This window comes from Eschscholzia californica, unplaced genomic scaffold (genome assembly GCF_041429995.1).
Source record: "Eschscholzia californica isolate CP2 unplaced genomic scaffold, dmEscCali1.0.p SCAF_1, whole genome shotgun sequence".
Lineage (NCBI taxonomy): Eukaryota > Viridiplantae > Streptophyta > Magnoliopsida > Ranunculales > Papaveraceae > Eschscholzia > Eschscholzia californica.
This window is the reverse complement of record NW_028238198.1, coordinates 58,344,214-58,364,879: the sequence shown is the minus strand read 5'-3', so window position 1 is coordinate 58,364,879 and position 20,666 is coordinate 58,344,214. Positions and strand designations below refer to the sequence as shown.

Sequence of the window (20,666 nt, the reverse complement as noted above, 5' to 3'; positions counted from 1 at the left end):
CCGTGAGGGTGAATTTAGTACACTAGTGGCAACTTAGTAAATAATTAGATTTTCATGGACAATAGTTATTAGCCTTAATATATGGAGAAAAATAAGGGATATGAGCTGTATCCCTCCTAACCTTTCAACATCTCACGGTTTCTTTGGGTAATCCCAACCGTAGATGGCTAGAGCTCATACCTCCGGGTATGAGCTCAAGCTCATCTAATCACTGCCCGAGGGAATATGTAAAATTTTAGAAATTTTCTGAGGAAATAAATTTTAAGGGGAAATAAAAAAAAAAAAACACTCCACCTCACCTCTTTGTCTTCTCCGATTAGGTCGCCGACCGGAAAATTTTCCGGGCGGCGACCATGAAAAAAAAAATATATATTTGTCATTCTCTCTCTCTCTCTAGAAACTCCGGCTAAGGGGTTTCCCTTCGCCGGAGTTCCGGTCTTTTGAAGAACAGACCAGATCGGGTCTGTTGAAGAACAGACCGGAACTCCGGCGAAGGGAAACCCCTTCGCCGGAGTTTCTAGAGAGAGAGAGAGTGATTTTTTTTTTTTTCATGGTCGCCGGTCGGAAAATTTTCCGGCCAGCGACCTAATCGGAAAAGATAAAGAGGTGAGGTGGAGAGAGAGTGAGGTGAGGTGGAGAGAGAGAGAGAGAGCTGAGGTGGAGAAGTATTTTGCTTTCCCCCTAAATAAAATTGTTAAACAAAGTTGACCAATTTTTTACCAAGTCTTCACACCACGGAAACTATTTAGCTTTCCCCAAAGCGCTGGCCTTGATTTTTCCCCAGCATCTTAAACTGTTTCTTTAGTAAAATTGTACTAGGAGGTTTTCTAATGAACTCCTTGTATCTAGGGCTGGGAAAATAACCCGCGGTCCTCAAACCCGGAGCGGGTACCTGCGGCCCGAAGGGCTAAGCGGCGCCCGTTGCCCGCTTCGGGCATAACCCGCGCCGTACCGACTAGAGAAAACGAACGGGCTCTAGTTGCAATCTCAGTCTGCCTGACTGCCCGAATCCGGACCGTATAAAAGTCCGATGTAGCCCGCATATGGTACAAAGTTGACTTGGTTACTTCGTTTCACATGCTAGATATGTAATGTTCAAAATCTTTCTTTTTATCGCTAACTTTCCATGTGGGACTAAGTTAAAAATGTTTGCTTAACATGAAGGCTAGCTACATAGTGTTCAACTTCTCATGTGGGATTAAGTTAAAAATGCCTGCTTAGCATGAAGGCTAGCTATATAGCCTTCAAAATACTTCACTTCTATACTTATTTTTCATGTGGGACTAAGTTCAAAGCAAGACTCACATTAGTAAGACAAATATAGTCCACATCTGAAATTGCTAGAGATGGAAAGAGACTTGAACTTCTATAAGCTTCCTCAAGTTTTCAACATCTCATCTAAAGTTTTCATGGGCCTAGAGCCTACAACTTGGGCTCCTAATTTGAAATATACTTAGGGTTACGGGAAGCATTCCTGAGGGCATTACGCGGGTTACACGAGTATTACCCGCCCGAAATTTGGCATGCCTGATATAACAACCAGGCTCGGGCATGCAATGGCAGGCGAAAATGAATGTTTTGCCCGCTTAGCCCGGTCCGAATATTTTGGTGGTCATTATGTTTTGTTGTCGAATACGCCCGGACCGAACCTTGTTTTACTCGCGAGGGGGTCCTGCCCGTCTCGGTTTCCAGCTCTACTTGTAGCCACAAAAAATGCTTACAGTAAACGATAAACAGATAATTCTTGGATGTAAGCAAGTCGTATTTTGAACATTTTTATTTGTATTGATTGTCAATCTTGTTGATTTGATTTTGGCCTTTAGTTCCTTCTCTCTTAGACTAATTTTCATTTTCGACATGTGGGAGGAGGATTGTGGAAGCTCACACGGAATTGAAGAGTCAAGGGTATCTCAGGTAGCAAGCACCAAAATTTCTCGGGTAAAAAGCATGGTTTTGTTGTTATTGGTGCTTATACTTCTTTTGAAAGGCGATGAAACTTAACGAATTTAGTGAATATTTGATACCCAAAGATAAGAGTTCCTGAGATTTACCCTTAAATTTTGAATCCGGATTACTGTTTTACACTTTTATTTGTTGTTAAAATTACATATTAAAAGAACCTTATAAAGAGATTTTGTTGACGCCATAGTAGATTACAACAACAATTTAGCTTTACCAGAGGCCATGTGTTCTAATCAGGCTAGGTGTGCCTAACTTGAGGCTTGATTTACAGACATTGGGTAAGTCTTTCTATTCAATATGATGAATTTTTTGATTTCATGTATTTTCTTTTATATAGGTTTGTATCATTTATATTAGTAAAGATGAACTTAAATATCTTTTTTCACGTGCCTTGTAGGTGAGGTACTACGGAAAGTTGAAGAGACATCGATGGTCATACGTTTTGTAAATGGTTGAAGGTTGTTGTCGTGTCTTCAAACTATATTCCCTTATGCTTTATTAGTTTCATTCAATTAAATTAGCTTCCAAATACACTATGATTTTGAAAAGTAAGCTAAATTTGTTTTTAACTTATTTGAATCACGTACTGTGTAATCATGATAATAGGCTTGACCGTAACATTGATGAAAAATTCGCATAATGAAGGACTTCTTGATCCTCGTGAGTGTGCTACCACTGGAGGGAGATAGTCGAAACAGGAATCCCTGTCAGTATCGACACAACGAACTGCCACAGACAACTGACATTGGAATTGCATAAAAGCGGTGATCCTTCTCTAAAGATACTAAACTTATTTTACATTTTTTTTACTCCAGTTTATTGTAGCTATAAATCTACTACCACTGATATGAATATGCATTTACGCATTTCTCTAATGATTTATTTTCCTTCTTTTCTCAAACTTACAATGCACATGCATTTTCCATTATATTGGTAGAACCCTAATGTATTCCTAACGCTTTAAGTGCTTAATGAAACATTTCTACAATTTATATTTCTCTTGCTTATTGGGATTCAAACTCATTAGTCTAAGTCAAAATTTTGAGATCGATAAAATTTTTTAAGTGATTTTTGCATTTTAAATTCATATATTTGTTCATCTTGCATTCAACAAAGTATCCGTACTCTAAAAAAAAATAAAAATAAATAAAATAAAGTATCCATACCAGCAGAGACACAGGTCGTATCTAGTAGTTATATATACAACTGATATTATAAGGGGGGAACTAGGTTAGGCTTCCCCGTGTTTAGTGGTGCGGTGGGTTCTTACATTCAAGTCAGGTATCAGATCCCATCCAGGATCACAATTTCAGACCGACGTGTGCTATCTTCCCACTCATACTTTTTGCATAAAAATAACCTAGTTATACTGGAGTACTGGACCATTAATTCAACAAAAAAAAAAAGTTATACTGCACCATTGTGTGTAATCTTCTCCCACTACACAAATGGATAAAATAGATTTAATCTTGGAACAGACACAGCGGTTTCGTGGTGTAGTTGGTTATCACGTCAGTCTAACACACTGAAGGTCTCCGGTTCGAACCCGGGCGAAGCCATCATTATTTTTTTATTTTCCAATTTTAACTATTGTCTCAAACTCTCAATAATCCCCCTTTATTTTTACTCTAGTGAAACAAGAAAATCAGGGAAGAAGATCGCAACTCTCCTTCTTTGTTCTTAACAGTAAGATCTCTCTTTCTCCCTTCTATCTTACTTCTAAGGTTTATAAGACAAATCATTACTTAAACTAGGGTTTCCTCCAACCATCTTTATTCGCAAGACTAAATTTTTTTTTCTTCTTTCCACTATAATAACCCCAAGTTTTCCCAGATTTCATACCTTATATTGAAATTTGGCATCTTTCATTCTATATATTGTTTTAAAATTTTGATCTTTTCTAATTTAATTTTATCAAGAACAGTATTGCAGAATAAGTTTAGGCTATTGATGTTGATAATGCAGTAAATTTTAATCAAGAAAGATTATACAAGTTCAGAGCTCCCAGGGTAACTGCTCATTTCCTTTGTGTTTGTATGGAAAATGATCTAAAGAACAATAATATAATCACTAGAAACCTAAGCTGAATTTGTTAGTATTGTTGTTTTTTTAAGTTATTCGGAGTTTGGACCACTAAACACCTTGCTTACAGGCATTGGTAGCTAGGGTTATTTCCATTATCCATTATAGTCTTTTGTGTAAAAGGGTTTGAAATTTGTCTAATGAAAGAAATTGTTTATCTAGTGTGTCATCGATTACATCCCGATCCACAAGCATTATCTTCTGCTATTTCCCTTTTAAACCCATGTCAGATCTTCAGCTTCGTCAATGACATTAGTTCATATACGTGTAATTGGTTAGTATTGTTGTTTTTATCAAGAACAATAATATAATCATCTTTCATTCTATATATTGTTTCAAAATTTTGATCTTTTCTAATTTAATTTTATCAAGAACAGTATTGCAGAATAAGTTTAGGCTATTGATGTTGATAATGCAGTAAATGTTAATCAAGAAAGATTATACAAGTTCAGAGCTCCCAGGGTAACTGCTCATTCCTTTGTGTTTGTATGGAAAATGATCTAAAGAACAATAATATAATCACTAGAAACCTAAGCTGAATTTGTTAGTATTGTTGTTTTTTTAAGTTATTCGGAGTTTGGACCACTAAACACCTCGCTTACAGGCATTGGTGGTAGCTAGGGTTATTTCCATTATCCATTATAGTCTTTCGTGTAAAAGGGTTTGAAATTTGTCTAATTGAAAGAAATTGTTTATCTAGTGTGTCATCGATTACATCCCGATCCACAAGCATTATCTTCTGCTATTTCCCTTTTAAACCCATGTCAGATCTTCAGCTTCGTCAATGACATTAGTTCATATACGTGTAATTGGTGACAATTTTTTTTTTTGAAAACTTTGAATTAATATTGATAAGGGAAAAAGGAACTGTACAAGGGAACAGAGATATCACTAGTACAATTACATGCTAATGATACCCCCCCAATTCGACACAAAGTCTAAGTAAGAATATGCCCTAGCCCAACCCAAGGATCTACTCCAATGGAATAGGACCCCCAACACATCCTCCTCCTCCACCTTGAAGGCATTGGAGGAGTCCTTAAAGGTGCCATCGTTTCTAGCCTTCCATATACACCAACAAACTGCTAACGGAATCATAACCCAAAGGCTGCGCTTTGATTTCTTTATGGGAATCTTCTTCCGAATTTTCTCTTGATCAAGGGTGATATCTTTTCGTTCGAATTTAACATTGACTTCTTTCTTTTTCTTCATTGTCAAGTAGATCTAACGACCAAAATTTTTACGAAGATATTGCATAATCATAAAAGTAACCATGTGATGTTTGATTCTTCTACTTGATTACATATTTAGTACACTGACCGTCATACCGTCGTTATAATAAGATCGCAAGGCATTAGGCGTCCGGCTTTTCAGTTTGTGATTGAACATGTGGCGACCTTGTCGTATTGTTTTGTACCCACTACCTGCTTGATTGTGTTTGGTTTGCGCTACTTTACTCACTTGAGCTAACTTTATTTGGCTTTTTTCCTTGCATATAAATTACTTGTTTCAAACTGATGCAAGTTTTAGAAATTTTGAGTAGGCATAAACAGGAGAGACTGCGCATTAAGGTCACGACATGACATAGATGGCGTTCTTTGACCTTGTAATTTTACTAGGACAATGCTAGCTTCTCATGCCTCAAGATTTTTGTATGCCGAGAATGTTATGAATATATTTTCTGGTTTATTTTGAATAGCTCGCTTGAGTGCCTTCTGTTTTACATGCAGTGCAATTTGTCGGATAAAATATAGTCGAAATAAGAGTTCCATTGAACTATGAGTTCTCTTTACATTGATTTAATTTAATTCCATTCTTATTTTTTGAGTATAATAACAAACTTGAGTTTGGAACTACTTTTGCTCCCGGGCTGAAGGTTTGGAACTGCCGGTGGCGCCACCCCTTTGTAATCTTTGTTCAAATCCTTCTCTCTTATCCAATCTACTTTGAATCTCCTCCTTCCCTCTTTCTCTCAATAAGCAACCTATCGTTTTTGTTTTAGTTATACCCTCGCCAGTTTTGGGGAGGGTTCAGTCTTTTTTCCCCTCTCTCTCTTATATTTTGGTGGTATGTGGTGGCGTGTTTTGACTTTGGGGAAGATCTGGTTGTGGTGGTGGCGGGTTTCGTAGTGATGGGTTAAATGGTGGTGTTGGTGATCGGTTATGGTGGTGTTGACTGGTATTGGTGGTGGTGGTTTGGATATGGTGGTGGATTTGATGGCATGATCTGGTTGTGGAAACGGGTTTAGGGTTGGTGGTGTTTTCGGATCTGGTGGAAATCCAGTGGCGTTTGGTGGTGGGGTTGAATATGGTGGTGGAATGATTTGATTTAATGGCTAGATCTGGCTGTGGTGGTGTGATTCGTGGTGGGGTTGGTTTCGGACCTGGTGGAGTGTAACGTGGTGTTAGTGGCGGCGATGGTGGTGGCGGGTTCTGTGAATCAGTGGCGGTGGTGGTAATGTGGAGATATGGATGGGTTTAATGGTGATGATGGTGATGGAGGTGGGTGATGTGATGTTTTGTGGTGGTGTTGTTGACTGGTGTTTAGTGGTGGTGGTGTGATTCGTGGTGTATCTGTGGCGGTGGAGATGGGGCAGAGAGAGGTCGAAAAGGAAGGTCATTCCTCTATGGTGGCGGCGGTTTTCCGGTGACGACGGCGGTTTCCCAGTGACGAAAGCAGTTTTCTGGTGACGGATGTGGTTTTCTGGTGACATCAGCGGTTTTCGGTGACAGCGACGGTGGTCCTTTTAGTTTTTTTCTGGTTATTTTGTCGACCTTTAGGGTCTTTTCATTCTCGACCTTTAGGGTCTTTTCATTCGCGATCTTTAGGATCTTTTCATCTTTCGACCTTTAGGGTCATTTTATCGAGTCGGTGTCTAGTCCCATTTCTTTCTCTTCATGAGGCACTTTGCATTTAAAGGTATGTAACTCTCATGAAGTTTTCAGAGGAGAGAAATAAGAATTATCGTCCATGTAACATTGTGATTTAACACTTATTAATGAAAATGGTTCACTTGGTGTTTCAAAAAACAAAAAAAAATAAATTAATTCCATTTTTGAACATGAGCAGCTTAAACTTTAGAAGCATGGGAAGGAAAGCTGGTGGGCTGTACATAAACCCAAAGAAGTTTGGGACTCTGCGAAAACCTTGCATGAAGGAGATGTTAGCATTTCTGAATTGTCTGTCTCTTAACCAGAACAGTGATGAAAAGTGTGCCCGGCAGAAGGAGCTCTTGCAATCTTGTATGGATTCTCAAGTGAGTGTCATTTTGATTTTCCAGTTATGAATTTTGCCTCTTCAGTTTCCATTTTCTTTCGTTCTCATATCTAAAACGATGTTGTCTAATCACCATAAAATGAAATTTGGCGAATACCCAATTTCCTTTTGGCTGTGGTTAAAGATTATGTCAATCTTTGTTTGTTGGCTTTCCTACGGAAACTATTCAAACTGCGCAAAAACATGAGCAAACTATGAAAACTTGTGCGAAATATACATACAGAGTTGAAGCCTGAAAAACCCTTGATTTATCCTTTTTACGAAAGAAGATTTGGCATGGGAGTTTTGGAAAATTTTCCTTTCTCATAAACCCCCATATTTCAGAGTCACAATCTACTCTTTTGTATTTTCTCGTAATACCATTTCATCGAGAATTAATGTCTGTCCTTTCGTGACTATACTTGCAGTCTAGCCAGAGCAGAAAGCCTTGGGGAAGTATCAATTACCACTTACATAGGCTTAGTAGAGGAAGGAAATAGCCACTCAATTGATACGACATTCTTAGCTTCATTCATTTATAGAACTGCTTGAAGATTATTCTTTAACTGCAACGATGAAAAGGAATTTCCAGGTCATCCATGTTTTGGAGCAAATTTTGAACCATAAATTTGAGTATTTATATGAAATGCTTTGTTAGCTTTTCTCATCTAGTCTGGTTATAAGAGGTAATCTCTTGTCTTGATGTCTTAAGTTTGATATTCATCGGATATTACACAAAATCCATATTATGTAACTAACAGCAGACAGCTTGTGATGGGACGTCTGTCTAAGTCGCACGTTGGTTTTGTTAAATTCCGATGGTTTCTTTTTATTAATTTGAATGTTTATTTTTTGGATGAATTGAGATACTTTTAGTCACGGTACAACATGGCCTTATTGTATATCTAGTTTCTTTTCTTCCCAGATGCATCAGTATTGTTTTCAGAGTTAATATCCAGTAAGCTTAGAAGAAGCTTATCATATTTAATCATAACATTCGAATTTTAGATTATATAGATGTTAAACAAAGGATTAGAAATATCAGATAATTAAAACGGACTCTCAAGTTGAAAGGTTCAGTCTCCGTCTCATACACTTTTTTAGCATAAAATTATGTCAATTTCAAGCTAACCTTGCGATACCACTAGAACCTTTTTTAATCATTTTGAGATTAGGCGACACTATATTAAATATACCTAACTAGTACCCATTAGGGAAATAAATAAGTAAAAGAATAGCAAAAAAAAGAAGGATGGGTGATCTAAGTGCCACAATTGCACTTCAACAAAAGAAAAGTGCCACAATTGCTAGGAAGAAAAATACAAAATTAAGACTATTAATAGTAACAAAAACAAAACCGCGTCAAGAAAAGTATAAAAGATTCTAAAGGTATCTCATACAGATGTATATACATTAGATGTTCTTATAAAAATCTCTTCACTAGTAATTCAATTACATCAATCACATGAAACTTTGATGATTAGAATCAATTGATACAAATGTTAAGATTTGCTAAAAATTGAATGAATTATATTAGGGTTATTTCCCGAATGGCCCCCAACTTTGTGACCAGCATCCTGTCTGGCCCCTACTTTAGCAATAATTCCTGTATGGTCTCATTTTTTCGTTATCTTTAACATTCCGTTACTCTCTCTCCTCCATTTCATTTTCTCTCTCAGCCACATCATCTTCGCACGACACATCATCATCTTCTCCGGCAGGGTCGCCGGCCGGCGACCTTCAAATTTTTTGTTTTTTTTAGATCTGTTCATCACGAACAGACTCTCCGGCGAAGGGAAACCCCCTTCGTCGGAGTTTAGAGAGAGAGAGAGTAGCGAACTTTAAAAAAAAAAAAAAAAAATTTAGAGAGAGAGAGAGAAAAAAAAAAATTGAAGGCCGCCGGCCGGAAATTTGGCCGGCCGGCGACCCTGCGGGAGAAGATGATGATGTGTCGTGCGAAGATGATGTGGCAGAGAGAGAAAACGAGATGGAGGAGAGAGAGTAACGGAATGTTAAAGATAACGGAAAAAAGGGGTCATACAGAAATTATTACTAAAATAGAGAGCCAGATAGGAAGTTGGTCACAAAGTTGGGGGCTATTCGGAAAATAACCCATTATATTATCACGTGACCAAATGGACAATATATTAAGTGTAACAACAAGAATATTTTCGGTTCGTACCAATTTCCTATAAAAAAATCTAATGGTAAAAAAGGGAACGCCAATAGAGAGATATGCATATTTCATCAAAAAAATATAGAGATATGCATACCCGAGTCACATGTTGGGAGTATATATCAGCTCAATAGACTAGTATAGAAGAATAAAGGAATTGAAACAAAATGAAATTTTATAATATACTTTATCACATGAAGGAAAGGTACAGGGGCCCATTGGCATGCAGTGTGGGTCTGGGAGATGACAAGAAAATTGAATGGGGGTAAAAGCTGAACGCGTTAGCATACATTATATTACATATAGCTATTCCCCTTTACAACTCTCTAAACCTATTGTCCTCTCTCTCTCTCTCTCTCTCTCTCTCTCTCTCTCTCTCTCTCTCTCTCTCTCTCTCTCTAAACAGGACAGCAATGTATGTAGGAGAGAGAAGAGGGGGTCGCTTTATTTGCATGAAAATGAGTAAAAGTAATATTCTGTCAAGATAGGGAATTAGATTCCAACACCACCAACTCTGCCTCCTCTGTTGTTTCTTCTTCTCCCTTCCTCTTCTTTTAATCATCAGATCTTGTCTAACTCTCTCTAGCTTTAGATTTTTACACTACTTAATTGGATCCATAATTTGACAGTGGTATGAATAAATTCACGTTAGGTGGATTGTCTGAGATAGTAGGAGCCACGATTAACCCATAAATTAATATAATTACAACATTTAAATGATGCACCATTTGTAAGTCTAAAAGTAAGAGTATCCATATTCAAACGGAAATGTTATTAGGCCCGAAAATGAGATTCGGCCACAACCTGAAAGTATTGGTCCGAGTGTGTTTTCTCTCCACATACGAACCAAGAGCCAACCAGCTTTCGTAATGTGGTTGGCTCCTATTTTCAAGCCAAATAGCATTTCTATTACTGAAATTATATTAGTGTTGATTTTAGTAATGGTAGGTAAGGGATGCACCAAAAGTTATTAGGCGAAAAGATATTTTGACGATAGTAATACTGAATATATAGTTTTATCAAAGCTAATTTACGTTTTATTAATTGGATTTCCGCCCTCTTTTATCTAACACTTTATGAATTATCGACTCGAATATACAGTATACCTCTAGTGATTAGAGACATGGGACATAATCCATTTCGGGTACTTAATATTTTAACAAAAAAAATGACAATGTGGAAAGAAAAAAAAGAAAGGGTTATTTCTCAAATAGCCCCTAACTTTATGACCAACTTCCTGCCTAACCCCTAACTTTATCAAATATTCTCATATGGTCTCTTTTTTTCAGTTACTATTAACGCACCGTTAACTAGTCATCACCTTCTCATCTTCTCTCTCTGCCATCTCATCTTCTCTCTCTGCCACCTCATCGGCTTCACTTTTCCGCCCTGCGACCTTCAAACATTATTTTTTTTTTTCTCTCCTCTCTCTAAATTTTTTTTTTCCTTTTTTTTCTCCTCTCTCTAGATTTGATTAGAGATAGAGAGGAGAAAAAAAAATTTAGAGTGAGGAGAGAAAAAAAAATAATGTTTGAAGGTCGCCGGCCGCCGACTCTCGGCGGTGAAGACGATGAGGTGGCGATAAGATGAGGTGGCAGAGAGAGAAGGTGATGACTAGTTAACGGTGTGCTAACAGTAACTGAAAAAAGGGGTCATATGAGAATATTTGATAAAGTTAGGAGCTAGGCAGGAATCTGATCACAAAGTTAAGGGCTATTTAGGAAATAAAACCCAAAAATACATATATTAGGGATCTTGTTCAATAAAGTATATGAAACGGGTCAAGGGTCCGGGAAAGAGCTGAATACACTGCCTTTTTAAGCCTAAAGTGGATGCTTATATTGTCATATATTTATGGGTCTGTAAATTTGTGATGGGGTTTTCTTTTCCAATATAATCTGTATTAACTTAATAATTACTAGAAGAATCCAAAGTTTAAATGAATTGCTTCATGAAAAGTAAATAAGCTAATTTAGAATTAAGCATTGGCTTTTCGTGATAACCGGCCCCTTAATCCACTCTTATGACCCAAAGTTACAAAGAGGATTTTCTTTCTTATTCTTGCTTTATCTTTTTGAGTTCCATACCATTTGCCTTCTCTTATGTGGTCTTCATAAAATGTAAGAAGGATGACAAAAAGGACAAAACCCCCCATTTTTAAAATAAGAAAAAAGGAAAAGCGGAATTAGATCAAGCTAAATTTTAGCTTTTACACATAGTGTAGGATATTAATCCTTTTCCATTTGTGTTTTCTCTGATGTTAGTTAATCCCGATTGGAGAGACATGCTGTCGGTTAATAAGTCCAAACAAAAAACAACATATTTATCGAGGTTCAGTCGGATATTCACGAACTACATCATCGAATAAAGTCACAACGGTTATATTTTATTCCAAAACTGCGGTGATACTTTACAGTAATTGAATGATTAGACTTCTAGAATCCATCTCTTATTTATGGAGTATCAAATATTACCATTAGATAGTTATAAGAGATATCATAAATACAAGAAACTATACCTTCCGTATCTTTCATATCTTCCAATATCTTGGACTCATCTTGTTCGTCGGATCTTTTCATCTCGATCCGTCTCGTACTTCAATATCTTCTGAATTTGAAATTCGAATCAATTGATGTTTAATTTACATGTGTAGTTTGAGTATTTTTCATATGTTAACTTTTCTAATAAATTAATTGAGACTTCTTTATCAAATTTAAACTGGTTTTATAAGCTAAATTTACATGCATTGGACACATATATGTGTTTTTCAAGATCTTAAGATAATAGCATGCAAATAGCTAAAATTATAAGTAAAACTAATTCAGATTTGGATTTGAAAAATAAAACAAACTACACTTAAGTGGCAATATTGTCGAAAACTAGTAAAACTGATGTGTTTGTTATTCATTTTGTATTTTTTATCTGATATTACTTTAAACTATTGTTGTAAAATGTTTCGTAGTTAAAGGTTATAGTATGTTGTAAAAATAATATCGTTAGTCGAAAAAAATTCATAATATGTTGAGATATAATCTTTCTTTGAACAGATTTGTTTTTAGTATGTTGTAAGAATACTATTATATTTTGATGAGATCACTTTTATTTAAATCATTCAACCATCATCGTAGACATACTATCTTAAAGAAATAGAAATATGTTTTTTACCTAAAAAAGAAAAGAGGTAAAAGACATTGTAGATAGAAAAAACAGTAGAAAGCCTTTTCTTTCTTAGAATAACTAAGAAAATGAATACAGAAAAAAATAGTGTTTAGTAACAAACAATTATGTTGTGAAAACTGTAGAAAGTTAGGGACAAACAATAGGATGCTCTTGTCTGGAAAAAGATGTAAAAAAAAATTCAGAAGAAAACCCGAGTGCAAAAACTTCTAAAAACAAATAAAAAACTATGAAAAAAAATGTTAAAGAAGAACAACTAAGGCCCTAAATTTTTGAACAAAACAATAAAAAGAGAAAAACAAAATTAAAAAAGTGATGAAGAAAAATATTTACGTCCCTTCAGAAGCATTGGATAAAATTAGAAGGATACAGAAAAGTGAAAAATGTTCCCCAAAAATTGAATTAGTAAAAACTGTTAGAAAAAAATGTCGAAAAAACATATCTATCTTATTTTTCGTTCATAAATCCAATTTCATAATTTCTTTATTTCATACCTCATAATATTTTTGGAGTTTTTTGCCATTTGATATTAAATAGACTTTTTTTGCCATTTAATTTCTATTTTTAGGCGAAGTTGTTGTCTCCTCAAAATTTTTTTTTTTTAATCTAATAAGATCCAAAAAGGGGAGGTAATTAACCATATATCCACTTCTAAACCAATAAAGACTATAAGATCAAAATAATATATGAAATGTAAAATGAATCCAAAAAAGTGTACTTATTTTGTGGGCCCCAAGCCTCAAGAAATTTATTTTCTCTCAATATTGCCCTTTTATAAATTTATTTTCTCTCAATAAATTTATTTTCCAAAATTTATTGTTGTCAAGATTCATCATTAAGGTATTTTCATATGAAAATATATGGAATCTTCTTGTAGCATTTTTTCAATTCTAACAACAAATTTAAATGTGAATGTCTTCTCACTTCTTCGGTAAAAAGAGAAGTTGACTTTTCAATCACTACAATCGTTTCATTAAAAATATGTCTGTAAACTGATATGTATTTTGCTGACGTTTTCAATATTTTTCTAGTTTTACTAACATTATATGCGTGACATGTGCTGGAGTATCTACTAACATTTAATTGATTTCAACAACATACTTATATATAACATATTTTTTGAGATACTTAAATGAGATTAAAACAATTTTCAATATTTTCCTAGCATTTTATTGATTTTAACAACATAATTATATATGACATGTGTTATTACTAAGTTAGAGTAAGCAAACAAAAGCCTAATTATTATCTAGCATTTTCTTGATTCAAACAAGAACATGTTCTTTGAGTTACTTAGTTTATATTAACAAAATTTTCAATTTTTTTTCAAAAATTTTACTGATTTTAACATCACAACTATATTTTTAGAATAAATAATCAATCTTGTTTTTTAAAATAGGCATGTAAACTGATATATATTATGCTGACACTTTCAATATTTATATAGCATTTTACTGATTCTAACAACATAATATGCGTTGTTAAAAACAAAATCATACATTTTGTTGTAGCATTTTTTTGAGTTTTGCATAAATTTTGGAAACTCTACCAACATCTTCTAAACTCTGAAAATCCATCATATTTTTACAAATGTAAATAAGTTGAATTTAACTACAATAGAAGTATATAGATCTCCCCCTTAAGTTTTACATTTTTCTTCTTTTACGATGCTTTCATACCATTCAATGTTTATTTATTATGTAAATGCACATGTTACCCGATCATGAAATAGATGTTAGCGAACAAAATTGTACTGCCTCTTATATGAAATGAGGAATAATTAAGAAAGACTCATGCAATCCTATCTTCACCCATGTAGACCAAACATTATGTGGATATACTCAAAGATAATCAAAAGATATTGTTGAAATCGTTTTGATATTTCTAGCATTTTTGTGATATCTTTTAACATTTTCCATTAAATCTAACATTTTTATCGTATTTCATGATATTTGTAGTAAACTTTAGAGTACTTAAAATTAAGAGGAACTCATTAGAACATAATCAATATAATCCATTACAAGAACTAATAACTTAATTTTTTTCATTTGTCCTTCAATTCATCTAGTAACAAACAAGTCAATTCAACTCTCATTTTTTGTGCTTGTATTGTTAAATCTTTGGCTAAAAGATATCACAGAAATGCTTATAGTTATATTAGTCCACAAGTTCATCCACGTTCAAAATCACATACAACCATAATCTCGTCTGTAAATTTGTAAAATATATAAGTGTGCAAACAAGTGCTTGTAATTCATGGAATGATAAAATAAAAAAAACGTAAAAGAATCGAAATGTAAAACTTTCGGAAAATCTGTACAGTTCTACTGCTGATAAAGTCATTTCGAGAGTAACGCTCTTATATTGGTAAAATATGTTATTTTTTGTCAGAGTCTAGAAAAATGTTGGTAACATTTCCAAAATTTATGCAAAATTTAAGAAGTGCTACAAGAAATTTTAGGGTGTCACTCGTTGAAAATTACGAAATGTAGATGATTTTATGGTAAGTCAGAAAATTACAAAATGTAAATATGCTGTTAAAATCAAGAAAATGCTATGAGAATATACAAAAAAGTGTGCAAAATATATAATTACTTTTTATGCAAATTTTCTTGAGAAAACAAGATTGTAGAGAGAGAAAGAGTGGGGTAAGATCTGAAAGATATTTTTTAAGAAAAAGATTGATCTCATACCTTTAAGAATAAGAACAACAAAATCATGCACGGTGCAACAATCTATCGTTGAAAAAAAAAACGAGAATATTGTAAAAGAGGCAATTTAACTCATTGAGCATCATGGTCCTCAAGGTTTTCTCTAGTTGGTGACTAAAAAGTGTCGATGAATTTTCTCTAGGTTTTCTCTCGGTGAACTGAAGAAGAGAGTGTTGTGATCGATTTTCTTTGGATCAAAAGATTTCTATTTAATACAATCTTTGGGCTCTCAGCTTATTAACCATGTGATTTTGGACCTAAAACCTGACCCCCCTAATAATTTCTAGTTTTTTTTTTACCTCACCCCCTCAACAATAATAAGTAATTGAGTTTACCAGCTTCAATAAGTGGTAATTGAGCTTATCTCCTTAGATTTATTTTTTTTGTCAAAACTACTAAGATCATGTTTGGTATATTGGAATAAAATCATAAATTGAATAATCTATATATGAAATAAATTTATATTAATCTTATTTCTGAGACTATATGTCCCCAAAGAATTTGTGAATAGTATAAGATATATTATGATAGATTTAACTAACACTAAATAATTATCTTTAAGACAAAACAATTTTTTTGTTGAAATCGGTAAAAATTAGAAGTCATTACAAACTATAGATCATATACTTTTTTACTTGTACATACTAATTCTTTTATAGTGGATGGATTTAGGATCCAAAATCATCGGGTCAATGGGTTTAGAGTCTAAAGATAGTATTAAATAGAAAATTGATCCACTGGGATTAATTACTTATCTAACTGTTATTTTTATCTTTTTTCTCTAACCTATCATGAATCTTAAAAAATTCATCCTAATTAGAAAAAAAAAAGTTACCTTTTCAGTTTCTTAAAATTTATAGTCTAGTTAAAAGTTTGTCCAATTATGATATACTCTGATAGGATATTATAGGAATTAATTAATTCCACACTATCTTTATCTCCCTCTAATTCAAGAATTACTTCTCTATACTCTTGACCGAGAAAAATTTAAGAACTTCACCAAGAAGAACCTCTTGACCAGTAGAAACTTCATCTATCTCCTTCTTTAATCTCTTCTTCGCCGGCGCTGGAGAAGACCATAAATTTTTTACAGAGAGTAATCTAGGTATTACTCTCTCTTATCTCTAATTTATTTTTGGGCAGAAACTTCTCTATGTCTCCCTCTGTCTCTCTCTAATCTAACTATCTCTCAAATCTAGGGTTTTTTTTTATCTAAATGTAGTTTTGTTCAATATGGTATGTGATTTTTGTTTTCATCATGATTAATTCTGATTATAGTAAAACCATAAATTTTGTTAGCATTTCAAAGATTCTAATAAAACCCAAACCTGGTTTAGCATTGGACATAAACCCTATGTTTTTTTCATTAGCATTTTATTGATTCTAGAAAAAAAACCTAAATTTGGGCTTTAGCTCTATAATAAATCAACTTTAATATCATATTTTGATTTTTTTTTTATCTAGAATTTTGAAGATTCTAATAAAATCTAATGATTCATTACAACCTAACCCCGAATCTCTTTTATTTTGGCTAATCCTCAACTTGAATGCATATTTATTTGGTTTTTAGTAAGAGAATATAGCATATTTAAAACACTATCTCTGTTTTTTGGCTAGTGTTTTGCAGATTCTGATAAAATAGCGAGATTGAAGCTTAAAAAAAATAAAATAAACGTAGATGGTGGATCTTCGAGTGCTGCAAAGGATCGTGCTTCAAACATATCTACAATATGAATGAGTCCTAGAAAAGGACTTTACCACAACAAAGGGGCGTACAGGTGAATCTTCGGTAAAGAAGATAAAAACAAAAGAAGATGGAATATGGTGTAATGTAACTATTTGTTAGAAAATCTAGTGATAGCCTACAACATTTGAAATTTTTTGTTAAGAGTTTTGCAACATCTTTTTAACCTTCCTTTGTGGTTTTGCATTTTTACAATTGTTCATCTTATATATAAGTGCTTATAGCAAATCGACTCGTCGGGAAGGCTTAAAAGGGGTGTTTTGATTGAAGCCCTGACAGACAAGAGAAAAATTGATAGGAAATCTAGTACTATCAGTTACCATTCGAAAACTTTTGGTAGAGTTTTGTATTATTTTTGTAACCCACATATATATATTTTTAGTGTTTTAAGAATTTTTAATGTTATAGATTATGTGTTTGTAGCAAACTAACTCGTTAGCAAAACTTAACAAGAGTGTTTTGGTTGAATCCCGATAGAAAAAGAGAAAAATGGCAAATTGTGGGAAAAAAATAGTTTATTGTGAAATTATATTGCAAATTGTGTCTAAAATTCTACTACTATAAAGTTGTTGACAAAATTTCTCGCACTTTACCAGCATTTTTCAAATCTGTTACATAAAATCACAATAGAACAATTAAGTCAATCCATTATGTCTCAAACCAATGAGAGAATATACAAAGATGGACAAAAAGTAATATTCTAGGTTGAGGAAGTAAATTACTAGAAACAATAGAGAAATGTTGGCAGGAATCCTAGCACTAAATAGAAGCAACAAGACATTACTATTATAAACAAGAAATCAAAATTATGGTGTTAAAACATGGATAAAATTGTTTACATTTTAAATTTAAGATAACCTAGTAAAATTCTCAAGTATAAGTATTATAAGTTGTTAACATTTATCGGATCCTTCTAAACACATCAAAGACTCTAATAACATATTTCTGTTAACATTTATCGGATCCTTTAAACATATTTCTGTTGTTTCATTATTGTAAGTTATCTTTTTAAATATAACTTACAAGTTATAAAAAGTTACAAAATAGTACAGTATTGGGGGGTGGGGGCAGGGGGTGGGGGTATTTTATTTTTAAATTACAAAAGTACAAAGTGAGACTTCTGAAGGAATTCAGCGACGCTTCTGGCAGATGATCAACTACTCTAAATCCAACATTTTCTTCTCCAAGAACTAGCACCCTAAATTTAAACGTATGATCATTCACTCAAAGTTCATCAATCTTCCGCAGGTGGTAAATACTTCGACACTAATCTTTTCATTGACCGTAACAAAAAGCAAGCTTTCCGACCTCTTCTCACTCAAATAAAAAACAAACTTGCCAAATGGCAAACTCATCTCCTCTCTCAAGCTGGTCGCTCGGTAGTGATATCTATTATCGCAGCGGCTGTTCCCCGATACCAAATGCAGTGTTTTGCCATCGCGAAAGGCATTTGCACCAGCATTGAGTCTCTCCAAAGGAGTTTTAGGTGGGGAAAATCTAAAACTTTCCACACCATCAACTGGTCAGCCATCTGCAAGCCTCGTAAACTTGGAGGACTGGGTTTTCGTCTTCCCCTTCTTGATAACCAAGCTTTTATTAACAAGATTAACTGGCGCCTTATCAACAATCCCAAAGCTGTCTGGGTTCAAGTGCTTAAAGGGAAATACTTCCCCTAGTCTCATAAACCCACTCCTCCTAAAGCTAACCACTCTTGGCACTGGGAATATATCACCAAACAATTCAATCTGATGGAGGGTCTGGTTTTCTGGGATATCAACAAAGGAGAAAATATTAATATTTGGCAGGACTTCTGGATTCCAAATCACCCCTCCTCTTACTAATCAACGCGGATCGAACCTGGAATGGGTAGCTCAACTCATAACTAATAATACCTGGAATATAAATGCTATAAATAACTGTTTTAACAGTGACATTTGCAGCTCAATCCTGAGTATAAATCTACAGGACAACCAAGATGATAGGCCGACATGGACGCTGACTAAATCAGGTAACTTTTCTATTAAATCAATGTACAATTTTCTAAGAACATGAAGTGCTAACCCTATGCAGGATCAAAACGATTGGTTTTTTATTTGGAACCTGAATACGATCCCTCGTATAAACTGGAGGGGGTTCATGGTCCCTAGTTCGGTTTGCCGGGCCTGCTTCCCATTCATTTTTTTATGGAAATGTTGTACGAACAGTTTACCAATTAAAGAAAAAAAACGGAAAGTTTATTGGAAACTCCTACTCTTGTATAAACTGTAATGATAACGAAACATTGGACTATGTGATGCTTCATTGTACTTTCGCGAAAGCGATATGGTTCCATTTTCAGGCTAGAACGGATCAAATAACCACTGTAAATCACTGAATACAACAATGGAAAAATTTAGACGAGGAAATTGCAAATCTGTACGCCAAAATTCTTTGGTTCATTTGGAAAGCTAGATGCGAAAATTGTTTTTCTACGAAAAACAGAATTCGAGACAAATGATAGAAAGGATCAATAATACATCAACCACTCCTCTAAAGATTGAGTCCACTATTACTAACAAATGTAGGGAAAAAACTAAGCAACAAACATGGAGACCTCCATCGACACCATTCCTAAAGCTAAACGTCGACGCCTCATTTTCCACAATCTCTGAACCGGTTGTGATAGGATGTATCATTCGAGATGAAGAGTCAAACTTCATTATAGCAGCAGCTGACACAGTACGATGCCAGAACGCGGAGGAATGCGAAAGCATGGCTATCCTCTCTAGTATATTATGGGCCATACAGTTGAACATCTCCCACATACATGTAGAGAGTGACAATCAAGCATTAATACTTTTCATCAACGGAAAAAGTGTAGGACTTCACTGGCAATCCAAAAATATTATGCATCAAGTTATGAACCTCAAAGACAAATTCTCAAGCATAATCTTCACCTTTGTTCCTAGAGACTACAATGCTCAGGCGGATGCTCTTGCAAAATGGGGTCGTAGATATGGGCACAGAAAAATTTAGAATGTTGTACCATCTTTTATTTTCGCTTTACACTATAGACCTTGTCTGCTTTGTTTTTAATGCTAGTTCCTTTCATCAAAAAAGTTGCCATATAAAAAATATTGCATTTAAGAAAAATATAAAGTAATTACTTATTCAGATAAGATATAAAAGTTAACACTCAAAAGTGGGAACTACCTTCAATTTCTTGACTTAAGAAAGAGACTGAGTCTAGAACTGTTGGGACGAATTGGTATGGTCTCATCACAACCTTCAGATAAGAAATCAGTAAGAGGATCAAAATGAGTAAAGCGATCTTTAAATTGACTTTGGTACCAATATTTTAGGCAAACAATGCTTTCCAACATCCTAGGAGTAAGACTGCTCCTATAATCACCAAAAATTCTCTTTCCTAGAGAAAAAGTTGCTTCAGAGGCAACTTTAGATCAGGTACTGTTAAAACATCAAGAGCAATTTGGGACAAAACACGACAACGTTTCTCGTTCTCACCCACCACCCAAGAACATTAGACGACTCAATTTCATCTGCAATAGGCTCAGGCTCA

At 34.3% G+C, this 20,666-nt stretch overlaps 1 protein-coding gene, 1 long non-coding RNA gene and 1 other non-coding gene across 5 annotated transcripts in view; all 3 read left to right on the top strand.

Annotated features, from left to right (window-relative positions):
* LOC147567830 (uncharacterized) overlaps nucleotides 1–20,666 on the top strand; it is a 155,892-nt gene that overhangs the window by 74,900 nt on the left and 60,326 nt on the right. The window lies entirely within an intron of this gene.
* Nucleotides 3,448–3,521, top strand: TRNAV-AAC (transfer RNA valine (anticodon AAC)). Its single transcript has one exon. It is a non-coding gene; the product is annotated as a tRNA-Val (tRNA).
* Nucleotides 3,492–8,160, top strand: LOC147567832 (uncharacterized). 3 transcript variants are annotated; one of them, XM_086654365.1, is made up of 3 exons: nucleotides 3,492–3,648; nucleotides 7,114–7,300; nucleotides 7,728–8,160. In XM_086654365.1, the coding sequence occupies exons 2-3, from the start codon at nucleotides 7,130–7,132 to the stop codon at nucleotides 7,797–7,799; spliced, it is 243 nt and encodes an 80-aa protein (XP_086510491.1). In that variant the 5' UTR covers nucleotides 3,492–3,648; nucleotides 7,114–7,129; the 3' UTR covers nucleotides 7,800–8,160. The 3 variants fall into 3 exon arrangements, with proteins under 3 accessions (XP_086510491.1, XP_086510490.1, XP_086510489.1); XM_086654364.1 differs by lacking the exon at nucleotides 3,492–3,648 and adding an exon at nucleotides 3,658–4,506; XM_086654363.1 differs by lacking the exon at nucleotides 3,492–3,648 and having other exon boundaries at nucleotides 4,514–7,300.